Source organism: Lasiosphaeria miniovina (assembly GCF_030549165.1).
Source record: "Lasiosphaeria miniovina strain SMH2392-1A chromosome Unknown B0T26scaffold_2, whole genome shotgun sequence".
Classification (NCBI taxonomy): domain Eukaryota; kingdom Fungi; phylum Ascomycota; class Sordariomycetes; order Sordariales; family Lasiosphaeriaceae; genus Lasiosphaeria; species Lasiosphaeria miniovina.
The window spans coordinates 546,386-566,115 of NW_026848221.1; the positions used below are offsets into that span (position 1 = coordinate 546,386).

The 19,730-nt window shown below is 54.1% G+C and overlaps 4 protein-coding genes across 4 annotated transcripts; all 4 read left to right on the forward strand.

Moving 5' to 3' along the window:
* Positions 1–2,705: 2,705 nt before the first annotated feature.
* Positions 2,706–3,708, forward strand: B0T26DRAFT_106229 (uncharacterized protein). Its single transcript, XM_060433252.1, has one exon. The coding sequence runs from the start codon at positions 2,902–2,904 to the stop codon at positions 3,466–3,468; it is 567 nt and encodes a 188-aa protein (XP_060299721.1). The 5' UTR covers positions 2,706–2,901; the 3' UTR covers positions 3,469–3,708.
* A 5,304-nt stretch (positions 3,709–9,012) lies between these two features.
* On the forward strand, positions 9,013–11,514 carry B0T26DRAFT_747255 (uncharacterized protein; the record flags this gene model as incomplete). The annotated part of the gene is made up of 4 exons (XM_060444826.1): positions 9,013–9,043; positions 9,123–9,164; positions 9,539–9,666; positions 11,452–11,514. 4 exons carry the CDS (start codon positions 9,013–9,015, stop codon positions 11,512–11,514), a joined length of 264 nt encoding a protein of 87 aa, XP_060299722.1.
* A 2,016-nt stretch (positions 11,515–13,530) lies between these two features.
* B0T26DRAFT_671609 (uncharacterized protein) lies at positions 13,531–14,359 on the forward strand (the record flags this gene model as incomplete). The annotated part of the gene is made up of 4 exons (XM_060439355.1): positions 13,531–13,566; positions 13,603–13,689; positions 13,722–13,949; positions 13,979–14,359. The coding sequence occupies 4 exons, from the start codon at positions 13,531–13,533 to the stop codon at positions 14,357–14,359; spliced, it is 732 nt and encodes a 243-aa protein (XP_060299723.1).
* Positions 14,360–15,480: 1,121 nt separating this feature from the next.
* Positions 15,481–18,331, forward strand: B0T26DRAFT_692055 (general substrate transporter). The gene is made up of 7 exons (XM_060441153.1): positions 15,481–15,979; positions 16,061–16,414; positions 16,483–16,864; positions 16,918–17,186; positions 17,248–17,517; positions 17,613–17,726; positions 17,806–18,331. Exons 1-7 carry the CDS (start codon positions 15,845–15,847, stop codon positions 17,848–17,850), a joined length of 1,569 nt encoding a protein of 522 aa, XP_060299724.1. The 5' UTR covers positions 15,481–15,844; the 3' UTR covers positions 17,851–18,331.
* Positions 18,332–19,730: the final 1,399 nt, after the last annotated feature.

The window sequence follows — 19,730 nt, forward strand, 5'->3', positions numbered from 1 at the left end:
CTACTTCTCCCGCGAGAGTCTCAGTTCTCTTAAGCACCTTACCCTTTCCCTCTGGAGAAGAATTCCAGCGGACGAAACGGTTTGGGCTACGACATTGGAGAGAGTAGGTGATAGGACATGGGGAGGCTTTTTCTCCTCACGCGTACAGCACGTCAGCGACGCCACCACGAATCCCATAGCTTTTCCGAGATGTCTGACGCAAACAATGTGGCCCGGAATACATCGATGTGAGTGGGCCAGGGTGGTTAGTGGTTGGCAGTTTTCGGGGGTAATTCCCCAGTTCCACCAAGACGGGCAATTTTCGAACTTGGCCATGTTGGAGTTGCAAGTGGAGAGTTTTAGCGAGGAAAAAGAAACGAAAGAGCCACCACCCGCACCAAACCAACCATGTGCGATTTTACTCAGGTCTGTGGCACGCAGCGGCCGATCCCTTTCCCTTTTTCAACCCCTCCTCTACACTACGTCATGCCAGCCAGCTTTGTAGCTATTTGTCGCGTTCTATTTGCTGCTCTCGAGGGGGGATGTATATTCCATCCAGCTAACAAACCAAGCAAGCAACACACATTCACTGCACGCATACACTTTGAGTGGCACTCCATTTTGACTCTGTTTACCGTGCGATTAGGAGCTTGCCCTTTGTTCAGTCTTCATTATTACCAACCCAGCACCCTTTTCTGTGGAGCCCCTGCTCCCTTACAGACAGAAGACTCTTAACAGTCGAGTGGTTTGTAATAATGCCCCCTTATTATACCAACTTGCACTGACCCAATTGAACGGAACTCGGCTCTGTTCAACAGTCCGGCTGACAGTTGTTGGCCGTATTTGAAGGCCCGGTTGGCCTGTTGGCCTACGTCCTCGCTGTGCCGACCCGGTTGGCCGTAACTGACGGTCCGATTGACCGTATTTGGCGGCCCGAACAGCGGCCAGGCGGTTGAACTGTGGCCATGTTGCGAGGCAGTTGGATCGATTCCAACAACTGTACATGCAGGGCATTGTGTGGTTCTGGATTTTATTCCACTTTATATTACGTTGTGCAATTGCATATTTAATCCAAGGGCTTACATAAGGACTCACTTGTAAGAGAAGGCAGGTACGCCAGATCAAGGTGGTCACAATGCAGGTAAGAAGGCGGGCGAGCAATGAGTAGTATTGGTGTGAGACTTCAACCTGGCCCTCGCAAAGGAAGGTGGGAGAGGGCCACGTTTATATACATGCTCAGGGGCTCAGGCCCGGGGCGCCATGGCGTGGCGTAATGGCTTGTGCCAACTGGCAGTGTTCTGGCCAGTTGGTAACAGGTGGTGAGCGCGCACCCTGTGCGCGCGGCTGGTGTTTGGGGTGTCCTTTCCTTACACTACTCTTCTGGTACTTGTACCTATATCCTTCCACATATAGAGTCCTAGACTCTCTCATAATACTGCCTTTTAGGCACTTTTCATCATCTACACATCACGTAGGCGTGTTTTGCACCCCGAGGTGGGAAGATTGGTCGGAGCCGGCATTCCACCAGAAAGAGCCTGGCCAGGTGCAGTTTATTACCCCGTGTAAGGAAAGAACCCCCAACCCACACACACGACCAACTCGCACGCGTACCGACGGGCCAAGACCTCATTCCTTTTTCAATGCCTCGCCTTGCACTCTGTCATGTATATAAGCAGCGGCCCTCGCCCCTTCCTTTGCGAGGGCCAGGTTGAAGTCTCTTACCAATACCAGTCATTGCTCGCTCTCTTCAGTACCTTCATTGTAACCACCTTGATCAGGCGTACCTTCCTTCACTTACACCCCGGGAGAGGCGTATTTATGTGGTCAAAGGCAGGCCCGACAGAGCGTAAACCAATTAGGGGCGCATGCAACCCCACCACTTACGTCATACCAGCCAGACCCGCGGCCGACAGTAGGCGAGGAGGGACGCCACTTCCACCGCGAAGCCCAACCTTTTAATGGTTTTCTACCGCCTTTGAGATTCCACGACGGTCGTTCGCCTCTGCTTCTTCCTGCACCGGCACTCCAACCCCGCCACGGCTGTCAGCAGGATCGCGCGACTGCCATCGTCCTGGTCGCAAGCACGCCAGTACTGGCCGCCAACACTCGCCCGAGATCGTTTAGTTCGATTGATGCACAAGAGGTATCGTCTAGCCGCCCGTGTCAGCGCTTCCAAGAGAATGCCTGCCAATTCGCCCCCGCCCATTAGGGTCGAGTACGTCGGCAATAAATCCCTCGAGTGGGAGCCCGTGCTGCCATCGTCGCCCGGTAGCACCGAGCCCTCGACTACTGCAGCTTCTACCCCGGCTCCGACACCAGACCTGCCGGATTCGCAGGGCTCGAGGACACTGGCAGATAACTTGGAATCGCTGTCGTCGTAAGCGTCCCAGCTTCCCGAGACGGACGAGGAACTTAAGCAGCAATTGGCCCGGTACGCCCGAGATGAGCTTTCCGACATCCTATCCGAGTACGCCCCCACCGACGCTGCCAAGCTGGACAAGGCGGATCGGGCAAAGCTGCAATATTGCATGCTGGCTGTGCTCAACGACCCGACATCGGAGCTTTACATGATTGACATAGAGACTATGAAGCTTAAGACAAAGCAGAAGGGCGACTCGTCGGCCTTTATGACCTATCTGAAGTTCGTATATTCGATATATATACCCAAGATCTGGTTTATACTCGATACCTGGACGAATCAGGCGAAGAACTCGAAACGCAAGAGGTCGGACACGTCTGGACATACTACGCCGACGGTTGAGGATCTTCCCACCGGAGACAACAGAGACAGGGCCGGCCGTTCCAACGTAGACAAGATCGCCTAGGCCAAAGTGCTAGAGTAGTACAGCAAAAGCTGTGTTCTCTCTGGCGGCACACTGGTCGACGGGCCACATATTGTGGACGTGAGGGCCTCGGGGATGAATGCCCTCCATTTCTGGGAGACGCTGGGTATGTTTTGGCTTCTTTAAGGATGTCGATAAGCTCGATATCAAAGGCCAGGAGGTACGGAACATCCTCCCCCTCGACCGGGGCGTCCATATCTTCTGGGATCGGCATAGATTCGCGCTCCGTCCCGTCGAGCACCCGACAGACCCTGAGCACAGGATCTACTTTCAGGTGGTGTGGCTCAAGGATCTAGACAAGTCTGGTGGCCTTATCAAAGGTGCCTGGGACCATTGCGGGTCCGGCTCCATCGTGGACTTCCGGCGTGGGAGCGACGATGAGCGCATGTTCTCGTGCCTCGAGCATGGCGACGTCTACGAGCTATCTACGGCCGATCCAGTCAGGTGCCAGCTACCCAGTATCCAATTTCTGCAGATTCGCTACGCCGTCCAGAAGATCATTGCGGGCCCGATGGCCGCCAGCGCGCTTAAGGACATCTTTAGTGGTGAGCCGCCCGAGGACGGGCTGGGCCCTGCCCGCCACGAGGAACCCTTAGCCGGCGATTGGGAGGTCTCCTCGAAGCGGCCGTGGAAGCCGAAGTCCTGACCAGGGACGCGGCGGGGCGGTGGGCCAGATCGTTTCAGGACGCGGCCTACGATAAGGCCGTACGAAGAGCCAGGGTTCTTGCCGAGTTTCTTGCCAAGGAAGAGGAACTGGCTTCGTCAGAGCAAGAGGCGGGCGGAATGGGATCGGGTAGATAGGCTCCGCCTCCTCCAGATATCGACTAGCACGATCTCCTTCTACGCGACGACTGTACCAATCTACCCTCCCGGCCCGCTACGGGGAGACACGGGGGATATATGCCCGCAAGTCGTACCCGGCGTGGGTGGCATGTAACGGCTGAGCCCCATCAATAGCTTTACGTCGTGCTGGTTCTTTTTCCGGGGGGTTTTTTTATTCGTGTTTTGCTTTGGTATTGTTTGGGCATTGGTTTTTGTTCAAGTTTTGTTGAGTTCTTTTTCTTTTTTTTCGAGTTTGCTTAAGTGTTGCTTGGGTGTTGCTTTGCCCTGTCGGTGTTACAGCCCCTAATTCGCATTTGAGGAATAATGATGACAAGGTCTTCTAGAGCTATCAAAATAGTTCCGTGCACTGTGGTTTGCTATGTAGCTCTGGCCCTCACGGTCCCCTCGGCGGTCGAGGTTGTTACGGTTGGTTACTAGGCTCGGCATCGTCACTGCATAGCGTGGATCGGGGGTTGCTCTTTTTTCCTCTTCCATCTGAGTCCTAGAACGGGGGGCTTGAAATTTCGGGGGTTGTCCCTTTCTCTTTCTCTCTCTTGGTCGACCAGGTGTGAGTGCGTAATCTTTCACTGCATGCTCTAGGTTCTTAGTTTCAATGTTTAAACTCTTTGCCCCCCCCCTCACCTCTTCGTCGGAATGGATGGTCACTGTGAGCTTGTTGGCTGGTGCGTCCCCCCTCCCTGTTTCCTGTTTTCGGGAAACACGCGATGACACACGTACATCTCTGCATGTCCAGTACGTAATTGGATAACTAACAGCAATGAAGCAGATTAGGTAGTTTGCCAGTCAAGCTCTGCACAGCCTGTTGTCTGTTGTCTATTTCGCCCAGTGCTAGTCCTGGCGCCGGTGCCGACGCCGGAACTCGGTAAGGTAAGATAGTTACCGGCACTACCCAATCAGGCAGGGCATGCGCGCATATGCAAAGTCAACAGACCATGGTGGTGGTAGTGAGGTGAGGGCCCAGAGGAAAGGGACGAAAGGTGAGACTGGGACAGGAGAGATAACGTATGAACCACCCACCCTGCGCCAAGACATGATCGGTGTGGAGACATGTGTGTTGGTGGCTGGCTGGCTGGCTGGCTGGATGGATGGATGGATAGGGGGTTGGCTGGCTGGCCGAAGAACTGGGCAAAGCAAAGATAATAATAATAGGGGGCAGGCAGGGTGGCCCAGTGGGTGTGCTCTGATCGTTGACGCCGAGACAAGCTTGACGCCACCCGGGGAAATCCTGTGGCCCGGACAGACACAAGCACCCCAGCACTCTTGGCTAGCCGCAGCAGCGACTACGTGACTCCCTGGACAACCGCAGACGCTCAAAAGGCCACGCTGACGTGCTCTACTCACCGGCTTGACAGCAATACGCGCGACCAACGAGTGGCTCCTGACTCCCACGGTCTGCCTTGGGTTTCTAGCCTCAACAGTTCGTGTAACGGTCCGGTGCAGACGTCGGTCTTTTCCCTTTTGCCCACTGGCCACGGACAGACAACTCATACATGTGAGGCAGCTACCCGTGTGCAAGACTGTTTCGGTAGAAAGGGGAGCTATGTCTCTGTTCTCATTTGCTGATGGTCTGAAACTGAGTCAAGGGGCGCTATCAGATGACTCTTGAAACTACACGCGGATCGACACAGTAGTCCGCACGTACCGCCACGTGCATGCTTAAAACATGGCCCCTAGCCGGTGTGGCAAAGCTGAGAGAGCGATGAGAGAGAAAGTGAAGTTTCTGTTGGAATAACATACTGGAATGACGCGCTGATCCAAGGAATGCGGCTCCGCATTCCTGGCCACAGCAACGTCTGTGGAGGAGCGGGCCTGACAGATGCATATATATTGGCCTACGCCCACCTGTTCAGATAGATAAAAAGACAGACACAAACGAATCCATCACTTGAACCACCACCTTACGGCGCGCAGCGCGCCATGCTGTTTCCAGTACCGGTACCCTGGTGATTCCTACAGTTTCTTTCAAATCCCCCCTTTCAGCCCTTGTCTCACCTCAGTCGCTGGCTATCCACTAAAATGGTCCACACTCATATATCAGAAACTGTTCTGTGTGCCAGCTTTGCCTCTGCAAGTTCGTTGGATTGTGCGAAATGTCGATGAGTGGTGAAGATTATGCGGTTTCTCCAAAAACAAAAAAGAGAGGCTATCCTGCCACTTCGGTAACTTGGACCAATAAAGCGCTTTACCAAAAACATGCAGAATACATGCAGAATACATTCGCTACTAGTTCCCTCACAGGCCCACTGCTGCAACCCCGGTAATGCCCATCGTCCCGCCTGCCTGTCGGATTCCGTGGTTTTGTGAGTTTGCTGCTTAAATGGTAACAGTTGGCCATCTGAATGCCCCCACTAGTTGCTTCACCAATCACCAGGGCCCACCAAGATATCGCCAGGGAGGTATTTTCATATCAGGCTCGATATAATCGGCCGATCCAACATTAATGTCTGCGTATCTGCCTGGACTTTCTGGGGGTGACTGTAAAACGGCAGGCGACTGTGACCGAGCCGGCGCCTCGGAATGAGGTGTCCGCGAGCCGGCAGGCGCAGGTGGATCAGCAGGTACCTGTGAACCATCGGGCGACTCTGAACCACCGGGGACTTGTGATCTGGGAGGTGATCGTGGGCCTATGGCCGTCTGTGCATGAGTAGGTGCTTCTGAATCAGCAGGTGCCGGTGAAGCATCCAGCGTTTCTGAGCCACCAGGTGCAGATAAACTAGTAGTTCCGGGTGGGTTGGTAGATGCCTCTAAATTAGGAGGTACCAGTGCATCAGCAGGCGCCGAGAAATCATCAGTAGGCGCCGAGAAATCATCAGGCGCCGGGGACGGCGGGGTAACAACAATCATCGATAAATTGCCCAGCGTTTCCGAACTACCAGGCGCTTGCGAATTGGCAGGCTCTTGTGAGCCAGCCTGGGCCTGCGAGCCAACAACCTCAGCGGGCAAAGCTAGCAAAGGTAGAGGTGGAGACGTTGAATTAGTGGCAATCCAAGGATCCGGCCTCGTCCCCTCCAAGGCGATGTTATCGTAATCTGCCAAGAACTGCAAGTTTGCTTTTCTCAGTGATAAAGCATCCACGTTTCGGCCGCAGCATCTGAAAGGCCGACGCCGACGCCCCGAAATAGAATCGGCAATTCCTCTCATGAAGCATACCGCACACCTTTGATGTCGACAGGAACTCGTCATCTTGAACATTTCACCAGTTCGTAAACGGCGAGAACAATGTGGGCATATTGTCCCGGACGGTGGAACTTGCTCCGGGGGGTGCAACGGGGTGGCGGGCGTAAAAGCAAGAGTTGGAACCCCCGAAGAGCCATGACCGAACCTATTCAACAATCCATTCAACCCGGCGGGGTGCAAGGGGATGGGTATTGGAGCATCGATAGGAACAGAGGTAGAAGGACCAGAAAAGTCATGACCTAACCCATTCATCCTTGGGGGCGGCGATGAGGCAGACGTGATCTCAAGCATAGGAGCGGAACTAGGAAGCTCATTAGGATCCTGACTAAATTGACGTATCCCGAGGGCCGGTGGCAGTCCTGGGGGTGGCCGCCGCCCATATAAGATTCCATCGGAAATGTGGGGTCTAGAAGAACTGTAAGTGTATCCAATGATCCTGGGGGATGGTGATGGAATCAATTCCGAAGCCTGGGGCGAGGTAGAGGTCGAGGGTTGAGACGAGGCACGGGAAATTCCAATCATCGGCATTATTGGGAGAGGTGGCGGCCCAGGTGAGACCACAGCCGAGGTGGAAAGCCAAGAAGAGCTATTGCCGAATCCATTTACCCCGTTGGCCGACAAAGAGAGGGGTGTCGCTTGATTGACAAGTATGGGAATAAAGGGCGTCGTGGAGCCGGAAGGCCCAGAAGAGCGACGAAGGCGATTTGCCCGCAGCAGCTCGGACGTAAGAGAATTGTGAAAACGAGTAGAGCTGCCAGCCGATGAAATTTGAGATTCAAGAAGAGGATGTGGCGGCTGAGACTCTTCGCTCATGGGCGTCGGGGCTGGTTCATCGTTGGTGCTGTTGGTGCCGTTGGTGCCGTTGTTGCTGTTTGAGGCCATGTCTAACGTATACTATCAACAGTAGGGTTGGCAGATGGACGTCTATCGACACCGAGCGCAATTGGGGACTGGTTATGTAGACCCGGCAGAGCCAAGCCTATTTGAATTTTAGGGGAGCAATCCAAAAGAATGACGATACTGGTCAATGAATGTGTAAGCTGTCGCCTGGTGACAGGGCTAGGACTGCAGTTGGCGCGGGCGACCTTGGAATGCCGATGAGGTTGAAGCCGTCTCGTGCGAACCTGCGAAGCCCGCGCAACCGCGAGAGACAGCCAAATTCTGTGGGCTATGGCGAGCTGGGACTGGCAGATGCGCGTTTGGAAGGGGTGCAGATCCGAAGACAAGGACAGCAGGAGCAAAAGACCAAGGCTGCGTAGGCATAACATTGCGGTTGTGGCTTTGCATCAAATATACAACAACGGGAAAGAGCATGAAGATTGTGATGGTGAGGAGAGAGGAGACTTCGAATCATTTTTCCCAGGCAATGTTTTTGCCATTTTATCGCGGGAATAGTTGTGAGCTTGGGTGGTAACGACCAAGTTGCGACAGTTCGCGGCTACCTTGACTGCTCAGATTGCAGCACGAATAACCACCTTCCCTTTTGTCAAGTTAGGTTGCATGAACGAAGGGAAAGTACAGCCCACCCAGTTCATCTGCTTCTGCCAACTTGGGCTAATCTCAGGCAGGGGCAGATGACATCACGAAACAGTCAGCCTCCACATCGCACCATGTCCCCGGGGAAACCCCAGGGCATGCGGTCACAGAAGATAGGAAGTCGCTACTTGACCGACGGCCCGATCCCAGCTTTGATTGGACGTTTAGTCCCTTGGCTCGTTCGCTCCCACTAAATTCGCCCGTGGTGTCAAAACTGCAGGCCGCAATGCGGTTGCTGATCCGATTGTAGCGCCATCGCTGCAAGGCATAGCCGTTGGAGACAGCCTAGTTATCTGAGGCGAATCTTGGCTCACAAATTTTCCTTTTTCGTTCGTAGTCCTGCGCTGGGGTAAGCTGTGGCTGATTTGTTCTGAGCTTTGCCTGACTACAGCTGTACAGCCTTGGAGGCCCATTTTCAGCCCCCAGCTAAAGTTTCTTTTCGATGTCCCCCGCGGTGTCCACATTCCGAGCATATACTGGTACACGTTGTAGGATAGTACGTGGCATCCTAGTCTACTTCCTAGGGCAGTACTTAGTATCCTGGTACCAGAACTGGGATGATATTCAGTATACCAGTATATTATATAGGTATGGTGCGCAATGGACTAGCACCTAGAATATACCAGCCTACAACATGACCCGTGGGCCCGATTCTCGGCCCCATGGTAGCTTAACTTCGTGGCCCAGAACTGGGCAGATGTCACGGAACCTGACACCGTGAGCAGTATATAACACATAATCCAGAATTCAAGGTCGACTTGGAATTCTCGCAGATCCTTTTTAGATGTAAGTCAAGTGGGGTGTTTGTTCGCTTGCGCTTTCGTCACAGCCATCCTAGTTTCCGTTTTCGCCCTTTCGAGACGAGGGAGGACTTTGCACGACTCCGCTCATTTGCCGAGAACCCAGCACCGTGGACTCTGTAGCACATATACTACGCAAAGATTGGGGGTATTCGTCATTCAAGTGATTCCAAATACCGACAATCTCAGTAATTACCCTGCATTAACCCCTACTGTCTTACCACGTCTGAGGTTATTGTACTTAAAGGAAAGGGATACCTTGGGAAGCTTCACGACATCCCTACCAAGGAACTCTCCGATAAATCCAAGGGCGGCCCTCTGATTAAGGCCGTTCTTATTAAACTACCTGGTCCATCATAGCGACGTCGCCCGTGCGTCAGAACCTTACCGTCTCTCTGTTGGAGCTTTGTGTGCTGGTCTTCGCTCTCACGGCAACCATCACCTACGGCATTTACGAGAACAAGCTCAAGGGCTTCCAGATAGCTAAAGTGGGTATGATTTAATAGACCTTTTCCTGCGCCCTACAGGACTCAGGCAGAGGAATCTCGGATCCTAAATGGGGCGTCCCACTCTAACTTTTGACCTAAATATAAACTTCCAGTTCCCCTGTTTGGGAAGATTTTCTTAGCTGGATGGAACTTTGAGTTCTCGTCAATACCCGAAAGGGCCCTTTGGAGATGTGCTAGTTTGTACATGACAGATTTTAAAGCAGGCATGATGTCGGCTTGGCCTTCCTAGCAGGTCTAGATTGGGGGGTTTTTTTATCGATTCTTGGGTTTCGATGTGGATTTGACAGACGTTACTACGGTCGTTGTTTCCTCGCCGACAGATCTTCATAACGTCTCAAGGTTGATTATTTTGGTGAAAATGTTTCGGAAAATGTTTTATCTCCCGCCTAACGCGTTTGTGGTGACTTGGGCCATGAATATTCCACATTTGGGTGAGAGAGAGCGTGCGATGAGGAGGGAGATGGCTCGCCATCTGCTGTATACTTGAGAACAAATGACTCTACATCGACATGAACCTCTTTAATATCTCGCCAACCTCCATGTGCCCGTGTTTAATAGCCAAGTCGTACGCCGTATCCCCGTCGTCACCACCAATCGGCTTGGTCTTCTTGAATAAGCCACAGTCTCTTCGAGCTCCGAGGGCTCCTGCAATTTCCAACTTGCCGTCACGAGCCGCCAGTGCAGAGGCGTCAAACCGATACCACTCACCATTCCTGCATCAGTATTCGGATGAGGAAGGAAAAGCTGGACCATTCTCAAGTCTCCCTGCGACAAAGCTTCAAAGAGGGTACACCAACAGCACTCCCCGTCCCCGTCCCCGTCCCCCTCGACGTTTACTTCATGTTCCAAATCATGCTAGCAAGCTTTTTGCTGCTACCCATCACGGCTAGGTGCAAGGCCGTACCCTCCTTCATCACCTTGGAAACGTTGCGTTTCCAGTCCATACGGGATATTATCACTAGCGCCGCTTCCTCAAGGCCGTATTTCAAGGGCCTGTATAGGGGACAGCCGAATTCATGGTATGTAATGGCCGTATCAGGTTTGACCCAGTCAAGAGGCAGCTGAATCGTTGCCATCCGCTCGTGGCCAGCTGCGTATACCAACGGCGTTCCTCCAGCAATGTCTTGGGAATTTAAATCAGCACCTGATTCGAGGAGAAGCTTGCAAATCTCCGAATTCCCGAGTGACGCTGCGTAATGGAGAGGCGTGTGGCCATACATGGCCCTTAGGGTGGGGTCTGCACGATATATTGACACGGGCTGTCTGAACCTCTTTAGTGCTAAATTTTTCTATACGACATCGCCGTCTAAGCCAGCATGGTGTTGACAACAAACATCAACAAACATCAAAAAAAACACCATTCTTCGACAGCTACGATATCAAAGACAAGCTTTTATAGATTTTTGTGCAAGAACTGTGCTTCTCTTTATTTTTTTCATGAAATACTTTGTCAACTCGCCAGTGTTTAACGAGCTACGGACAAAACCACCAGCCCCCTTAAATACCCTAAATCTCAAAGTGCCAAATCCCATCCCACATCACGACATGCGTGCTGCTATTTGCGACTCTTGTACCGGCTCGCCTGGCTAGGAACGCAGATATCCGCCGCCAACCTAGACTGGCACTGTGTTCCCGGGACGGGCGAGGTGGCTGAGACGTACTACGAGGTCTGGGGACGGCTGGATGCTCGTGATGAACGGCGCTAGAAAGTTCGCCGTCACGAGCAGCCTGTGCACCTGATCTATTGTGCATAACCTGCTAAAGATCACCGAGGCCACCGTTCCCGGTGGCATCCTTATCATCGACGGCCACTTCGACGAGGCCTAGGACGCCTGCGTGCTGCCCTAATTCACCCAGACCCCCGCCCGGGTGAAGCGGGTTCAGTTTGCCCTCAGCTCGCACATGCCCCAGCTCGAGGAGACGGAGAAGTTTGTGAGGACCCTGGGTAGCTTTTTAGTAACCCATTGCTGAGTGCCAGTGGGACACATGCCCCTCGTTGACAACAATTTAGCCGAAGGAATGGCCATCCTTCAGGTCATTTTGACCATTCGAAAAGAGCTACGAAACTGCAATGCTCGCGCCCTTTGCCTCGGACACGAACTCGCATCGGCCAAGGTCACCGTGTTTTCGGATTTGACAGTGAATGAGATTTCTGAGTTGCCCCCTCTGACCCACCCTGCATGGAATTTCCTCTTTCTATTGTTATCCTATTCTGCGAGTAAAACGAGGAGTACTAGTGCTGACATGGTCGCAACGGCCACAGTTGAGATAGACAATAGACAGAAGAATAGTAGAGGGAGTCTGGCCGCGAAAGATGCAGTGCATTCATGTTTATGCCCCGCCTCCAGGCCCGACTGCCAGGCCCTACCACGTAAAGGTAGCTAGCTATTGTGACTGCATGATCAGACCAAATTACAGAGTTTACGTTACTGTTTACCGGTTTGCCTGAGGAAAGCTAGGCGGTATGCCAAGACCGCGTACTGCTGCTGTAATACGAGGCGAATGCTTCTCACGTTGGTCCATAAATATTCGTCCCGGGCTTCCCTCTGAGAAAATTTTCTTTCCATAAGCACTGAGATCATAAAGCTGTTTCTCAAGGTACGTCGTCACGCCCTTCGCCGCCTCGCCGGCGCCGTTCTTCGATATGCATTACGCATTACGCCAGTAACATCATGAACATCACGCACTTCACCAGTCGATGTCCTATGCTTCCTTTTCCTTCATGTTTTGGCCGCTTGATTCCCTGATCTAGCGCCTTGGACCGAGCATCTCCCCTCTCTTGTTCAAATTTTCAGAAATCCTTTCACCTCACGCCCCACGACGAGATACTCTTTTAGCCTGTCTCTCTCCATTTCTCAGCTGTGAGCTGGGTCTGCGTCCCGAGCGCGTGCTTGTGGCTTCCTGGCCTCAAGGCATCGTTCGGGAATGCAGCTCCAGTGCTCGATCACGAAAACACCATGGCCTCTGTACCGTGGCATCGTGGATTCTCCGCATCTGGGCTTCAAATCTTACGACCACTTCTCCTGCCCAAAACTACTCCCATCTTCAACAAATACCCGTTCATGGAAAATCGTCACTGAACCTTTTCTCCGAGTGCACCTCGCCCTACACCCCACCACAAAACTGGTCGGCCTACCTTGAAACCGGATTTATACTCTGGGTCCTACAAAATGCCCCCCCCCCCCCCCCCTGGTCGAGAATGGTTATTAACACTACTGGGTTTATTAATTAGTCATTTCGCGCTTGGTTTTCCCTCCCTCACAGCAAGGTGAGAATTCGCGCCCGGCCCCCCCCTCCCGGGGCAAATTCATGCTATTCAAAAACAAAGCGGTTCAAAACAATGTTAGCTAGCAGATAACTAACTTGCCGTTTGGTGATAGAGCTACTAGTCTACAGCCCTCCCAACTTCTCGGATACCGCACTTTTGCGGTTGCAACAAGTGTTTGGCTCTATCATAAGTATGAGTCTGCCCCAAGTCATACATACCCTCTCCCGGCGTTTACCCAAGTTTTCGGGCCTCGCCGCGTAAGCATCGTCCCGAAGAACCGTCTCAACTTTTGTCACCACCGGGCCAAACAACACCTCCCTTCACCGAAACCACCTCACTGGCACCCGGCCAACTGCCTGCAAAAAAACGGGGTGTGCAAGCAAGCTGTTAAACAAGCTGGAATAGTGGCTGGAACTTCACACGCCATCAAAAAAGGGGTGTGCAAGCAAGCTGTTAAACAGGCCGTAAGACTGGCTGGAATTGCACACTCTTTTTTTTTTGCTGGCAGTTGCTGGCAGTTGCTGGCGTAGCAACCGCCGCCGCCGCCGCCGCCGCCTACCAGCCGCCACAGCAACATGTCTATCAACAGGCACAACGACAGTCGCATACGTGTCAGCACAGCTAACTAGTTTGTTTTGTTGGTTTAGAAAATGTCGACGGGCAAGAAAGGGTTCGCGTCGGCCGCTGCCGCGCTTGTTGATATGCAGGCCGGCTTTGACGAGCTGGAGAGGAAGGTCGCCGCCCTGGAAGGGGCAAGACAGCGCAGGCGGCGGCCGGCGCGGGCCTGGCCAAGGCCCAGAACCAGCTGGAGAAACTGGAGAAGGCCCAGAAGAAGCAGGGCGAGGAGCAGGAGAAGTTCGGCAACGAGCAGAGCCTCCTGACCAAGGAGCACTTCCAGCTAGAAGTGCGGCACGAGGGTCTGCGCAAGGAGCAGAAGAAGCTAGAAGCAGTCGTGGCAGAGCTGCGCGAGCAGCACCAGAACCTGTACCTCCGCGTGAATACGCTGAGGGATGCCGAGATCAGGCAGCGCTCGAGAAGGCCCGCGGTGAGCACGAGACGCACATGGCGTCGCTCGAGCGCCACCGCGTCAAGCAGTGGCAGATGATCGAGGAGCTAGTCGAAGCTCGCAACATGGACCACTTCCTCTTGAAGGAGCTCATCGGCCGCATCGGCAAGCTCGAGCGGAGCCGGCCCAAGCAGGGCGGCGAAGACGACGATGACGACATGCCTCGCAAGAGGCAGAAGATGACCGCGACCGGCAACGGCAAAGCCCCCACCGCTGCTTCTGCTGCTGCCACCACCACCAACCCCGTCGGCGGCCTCTCTAGAGCTGCGGCTCCTTCCTCGACCGCTGCTCCCCCGGTCGTTGCCTCTGCCTCCTCTTCCGCCTCCGCCTCCGCCTGATTAAAATCAAGGGCATCGTGCAAGATATCTGTTTCGACGTCGAGCCTGAGTCAGGCCATCTAACATGTCTCCGCCATCATCTGAAAGGAATGTTTTCTGAATCTGCAGATTCTATGCGTCGGACGTTTTCAACCAGACAATCGGTCCAGCTCGACGCTTCGTGAGACGGCACTTCTCCACTGTCTGCCCGCACATTTCGCTGCTTGCTCCTTGGCCGTAAATACCACGGAGAACGTAGAGACATGAAGGAAATCCTCGGGCCCCTAATTCCTGGCAAACAATCGGCATTGATTGGATACCTTGTTCTCGAGGCTGCCGGGGACGGACCAGTGCAGTGTTACCGCCGAATTGGATGGGCTAAGGTGGTGTAAATGGACTAGGGTGCGCTGCTGCGAACAAAAAGGACTACAGTCTAGATTGTGTAACCTGGTAGGAGCTTGACAAGTCTCTGTCACTAGCTCACCAACTGAGGCATGGCGGCCCGATGCTCTCGTTGTCGGCACTATTTCTGACGCCGGCCGCACTCGCCCTCGGACTCGCCACCACCGCTTCGCAAATCCACTTGCATCTAATAATTAGATTTGCGTTCTGGGCCATTCTGCATGTCCCGAAGACCTGGATACCTGTGCCAGCCACCGCTTACCTCCAAGGTGGAGGAATGGCACAAACGCCAGTGCCCAGGCCTCCTCGATGCTTAAGCTATGCAGCGCATGCAGCGCCCGATCCCCAGTCTGGATAGGTCGAGCCAAAAAAACAAAGAGACTATGCCACGCGACTGGTGCCAAGATCCGGGGTTAGCCCTTCTTTGCATGACACGCGCGCCACTAGCAATGGTTGGCGCTGTCTTGTCTCGGGAGAAGTTAACCACGCCCCCAGCTCGTGATGTGCCAACCAAGGGAGGATGGGTGGGCCGCACTTCGGCAAAGTGGTATCGGCACTCCTTTCAGCCTTTAATCACTACCGCTCCAGGGTTTGTTCGCTGGCTGGATGAAGTCGGCCGCCAACAGCCGCCTTTTTCCCCCGCTTTTGGCTGGGCCTAGCAATTCGCGTGCCTGCCCCCAATAGGCTGAATCACACCACAGGCGAGTCTTGGCCTTCCAGAGCTAGTCCACCACAGTAGAGGCAGGTAGGCGGCTTCCCCTTTCTCCGCATGGGAACGTTGTTCGCCAAGACCGCCTCCAGTTTGTTTCCTGCGCTATTCGGCCGGCATTTGGGAGGAAGAAATAGATAGACGACATTAACCAAGCCAAACCGAGCTGATCAATGTCGTTCTGACCCGCAGCCCACGTGCAGATACAGTTGTTAAAGGGCCATGGACCCCGGACGGACGCGGTTGCAATTACTCGAGAAGTATCCCATCCGGCCAATTCCTCGTTTGCATCTCAACCCCGTAGAAGCACGCAGACCTAAGCGGTACCTGGGGCACCAACCGCTGCCCAGTGGATTTAACGACACGCCGAAAGAGAGCCCACGGCCACACTCGCGATGGCAAACGGCGAGAAATGGACTGACCACTGGCGGTGTTTTGTGGCCTGTGGCATACTAGTCCTGTCTCCCTTCCAGTATGGCGTGGATTTCGGTCTCATTGGCGGCTTGCAGGCCATGGTGGGCTTTCTCAAGGTACGTAAACATGTCAACAAGGCTCACGAGAGAAGGAAAACACAGCAGTGGTGCTGATTACCCTTTTCAATTTGCGTTCAGATCTTTGGCTACCAAGCCCCAAATACGGCTCTCGGCTGGAATCTCGACACGATGCGGCAGCAGCTCATATCGTCGCTCATGACGCTCGGCGCCTTCATTAGCTCGGGGACAGCCGGCTTCGCCGCCATCAAGCTCGGCCGCAAGGGGTGTCTTTGGGTCGCCTGCGGGCTCTGTGTCGTTTCCAACGTCATCATGATGGCCACGGAGAATATAGGGGCCCTGTATGCCGGCCGCTTCCTCATCGGGCTCGCCAACGGCTACTTCATGACCTTTTCGCAGCTGTACATCCAAGAGAGCAGCCCAGCCAGGTATCGCGGCCTGTTCCTCACGGCTTTCCAGTTCTTTACCTCGTTTGTGAGTTTACCCCCGCCCAGGCTCGGTGGAAACGCGGGTGGCGATGGCTGACAGTATGCGGCTTCCAGGGCACCCTCATCGGTACCATAATCGACTGGGCAACGGCCAAGCGGCCCGATAAGTCGGCGTATCTGATCCCGCTCGGCATGATCTACATCATCCCCGTGTTCCTGTCGGTTGCCATGATGTTCATTCCCGAGTCGCCGCGCTGGCTCATCAACAAGGGCCGGTACGAGGAGGGCCGCAAGGCGCTGGAATGGCTGCGACCTAAAGGTGCACTCGTCAACGACGAGGCCGCCGAGATACAGGCGGCCATTGAGACAGAGAAGGAGCTCGGTAGCAGCGTCACGGCGCTCGATATGTTTAGGAACCCCAGCGACAGGCGACGCACTCTTCTGGCTGTCTGCGCCGTCACACTGCAGGCCGCGTCGGGTTCCATGTTCATCATCGGTAGGTTGCTTTCCAGCACCCAATGCCGACTGGTCCTGACACAAGCGAAACAGCATACAAGGCATACTTCCTGGGCATGTCCAAGGTGCAGGACCCGTTCGCCATGAGCAACGTGCTGAGCACCATGGGCATCCTGGCCATCTTCCTCAACTCGCTGATCGTCGTTCGCTACGGTCGCCGCCGCGTCATCCTCATGATAGGCCTTGGCGTGTGCGGCATCCTGCAGCTGATCATCGCCGTCACGTACGACAAGCGGCCGGGCGAGACGTCGACAGGCACCGTCCTCGTCGCCCTGACCTGTCTGTACATGATGAGCTACAACGTGAGAGGCACCCCGACCGACTTGACGCGGTGATTTCAATGCTGACATGAGATGTTGACAGGGCATGATCTCGACCTACGCGTGGCTGGCCGGCGGCGAGATGCCGTCGCAGCGCCTGCGCAGCTACACGTTTGGTCTGGCCGCCGCCGCCGGCTTCTTCTTTGCTTGGCTGACCACGTTCACGGCGCCCTACTTCATCAACCCGCAGTCGCTCAACTGGGGCCCGCGCTACGGGTACATTTGGTTCCCGTCGTGCATCGTGGCCGGCGTCTGGGTCTTCTTCTTCCTCCCCGAGACCAAGGGCCGGACGCTCGAGGAGATTGACGAGATGGTGCGTTATTTCCCTCCTCGGACTAGTGGCGCGACTTTTTGTCGCCAAGTCGAACCCGGTGCCATGGCTAACTGAAATCGTTTTTCGTAATCTAGTTCGAGGCCAAGCTATCCGCGCGCAAGTTCCGGAAACACATCTGCGTCGGCCACGTCCCCGTCGACCCCAAGATCCTCAACGAGGACCTGCGAGTGTCGTCCGAGCACGAAAAGGTATGCGTGAACCCTCCCAGCTCCGAGTTGCTTTTGGGCCATGGGCCATGTATTGAAGGCTGACTTGGATCTGTGGCAGTCTCGCGCCGACGTCCAGCATGCCGAGCTTGAAGCCAAGGCTTAATTCACGACGAGAGTGGAATGGACGGTGCAATGTATACCATACCGTTGATAGATTGCTGCTGGTTCCGCGCGATGGTATACTTCGACTATCAAAGCATGTATAATCACAACCAAAATATGATGTTTAAGTTTATTTAATTTAGATCTCTTAGGTGGGCGCGAGCTCGGCATCTTTCGCCGTTCAATATCCCTCACTTCGAAGAGGCATTACACTATTACAGAGCGACAACAGGCCTCGACACGGGCGATCCTGCTCCTCCCGATGACTCTGCCGTCCAAGGCGGTCCAGTAGAGGATACCGGAGCAATTTATAGCGTCAGGATTGGGATCCGGCACTTCTCGAATGGGCGACTGAGGTAGAACACCACGTGGTACTACGTAGTGCTTTATGTAAACCTGAGAACTAATTAGTCCAGGAACGAAGAGAGGGGGAGGTGATTTGAAGCCGTAGTATAGAGTTAGTTCGTAATAATTGCATCGACGATTTTCTTGCCGGGGTTCCAAAAGCCCGCCCCTGGCTCATCCCTGAGCACCTCATGGCCCTTGCTTACTACGCATGTATCGTAGGGGTCGCAGAACCTTCAACCAGGCGCTCTGATTCCGCAGAGGGCCCATCATATATGAACAGTATTTGTCAGATAGCCTATCCATTATATCAAGCGGCAAGTCACGGATTACTTCCGCTTGAATAGCATCATGGAGGCAGCCACGGACAGCGGGATAGCATCCGTCACCCATGACACGCTCGAACGAGAGAGCCATCCGCTCCCACGCAGCTTACTCGCTCAGGCCAGCCGAACCGCGTAGAAACTAGTCGAAATCAAGTAAATATAAACCATACGTAGGACCTAAACACTTATCAGCGCCCAAGCGGAGAATTTAGCTACGCCAGAGCAGAGCCGTGACAACCAAGACCTTGAGCTCCGAGCTCCGTGACTCGAGCATCATTCTCGCTAGAGTGTGTTGGGAGAAACTCTCGCCCTCCCGTAAGACCAGCCAGCTACGTAGCCCCGGCAGACCAAGAGAAAGGTCCGCGCCGTTTCGGAGCGAGTCGGGAGACACAGCACCTACGCCTCTGAAAAAGGGTTGGAAACCCCCGGCCTTAAGAGCCCCGGCAGGCCGTTGTATGAGGCCATCTACTTGCGCTCCAGGTGGACATGGCGGATACGGCAAACAAGCTTGGTCGCTCAGCTCTATTCTCTCCGAGCCGCTCTCTGGAGTGAAAAGGTTTCCAACCCCAACCAAGCTGCGGGGGATACTTCACGAGTTTGAGAGGCCAAAAAGCGCCGCGGCGGCTGGATTCGATTCCTCAGGCTTCTCGTTTTCTCACTTCCCCATCTGAGCATGTCGTTGTGATAACTAATCATTAAGCTTCAAGCCCACTCCCTCCGAGGAACCGCAGCGTCATTTCTGCTCGCTGCCGAGAAGCTCACGAAGATGGGTGACTGACTTGTAGATGCTCGCCTTGGGCTAAGCATATCGTTGGTGGAACCTGGTTTCAAAAGTGAAATAGCTTGGCATCTGACTCTGGCGCTTCGAACCCCGACAGAGAGAATTGCAATGTCATCTGGCTCTGCTCACCAGGCAGCGGGGAAAATAGCAGGCCCATGTGCCTACGTTTGACGAGTCCGGCCTGGATTTAGCCGAGCAAGATCTGGGGCTGCTTTACATCCGCGTCCCTATCGTGATGATTAGGGCAAAGCAGGACGAGAATGGGGCTCAGACGCCGTTCAAGGCCCCTGATAGGTTTCCTCGTGCTTGGTTACTTGTAGTCTATTTGTGAAATTGGATGCGGGACAGCTGCGCCATGGAGCTAGTACCGGCATGCTGCTGTTTGTGGATAATCATGCTCAGTTGTAATACCAATAGCCGAAGCTCGTT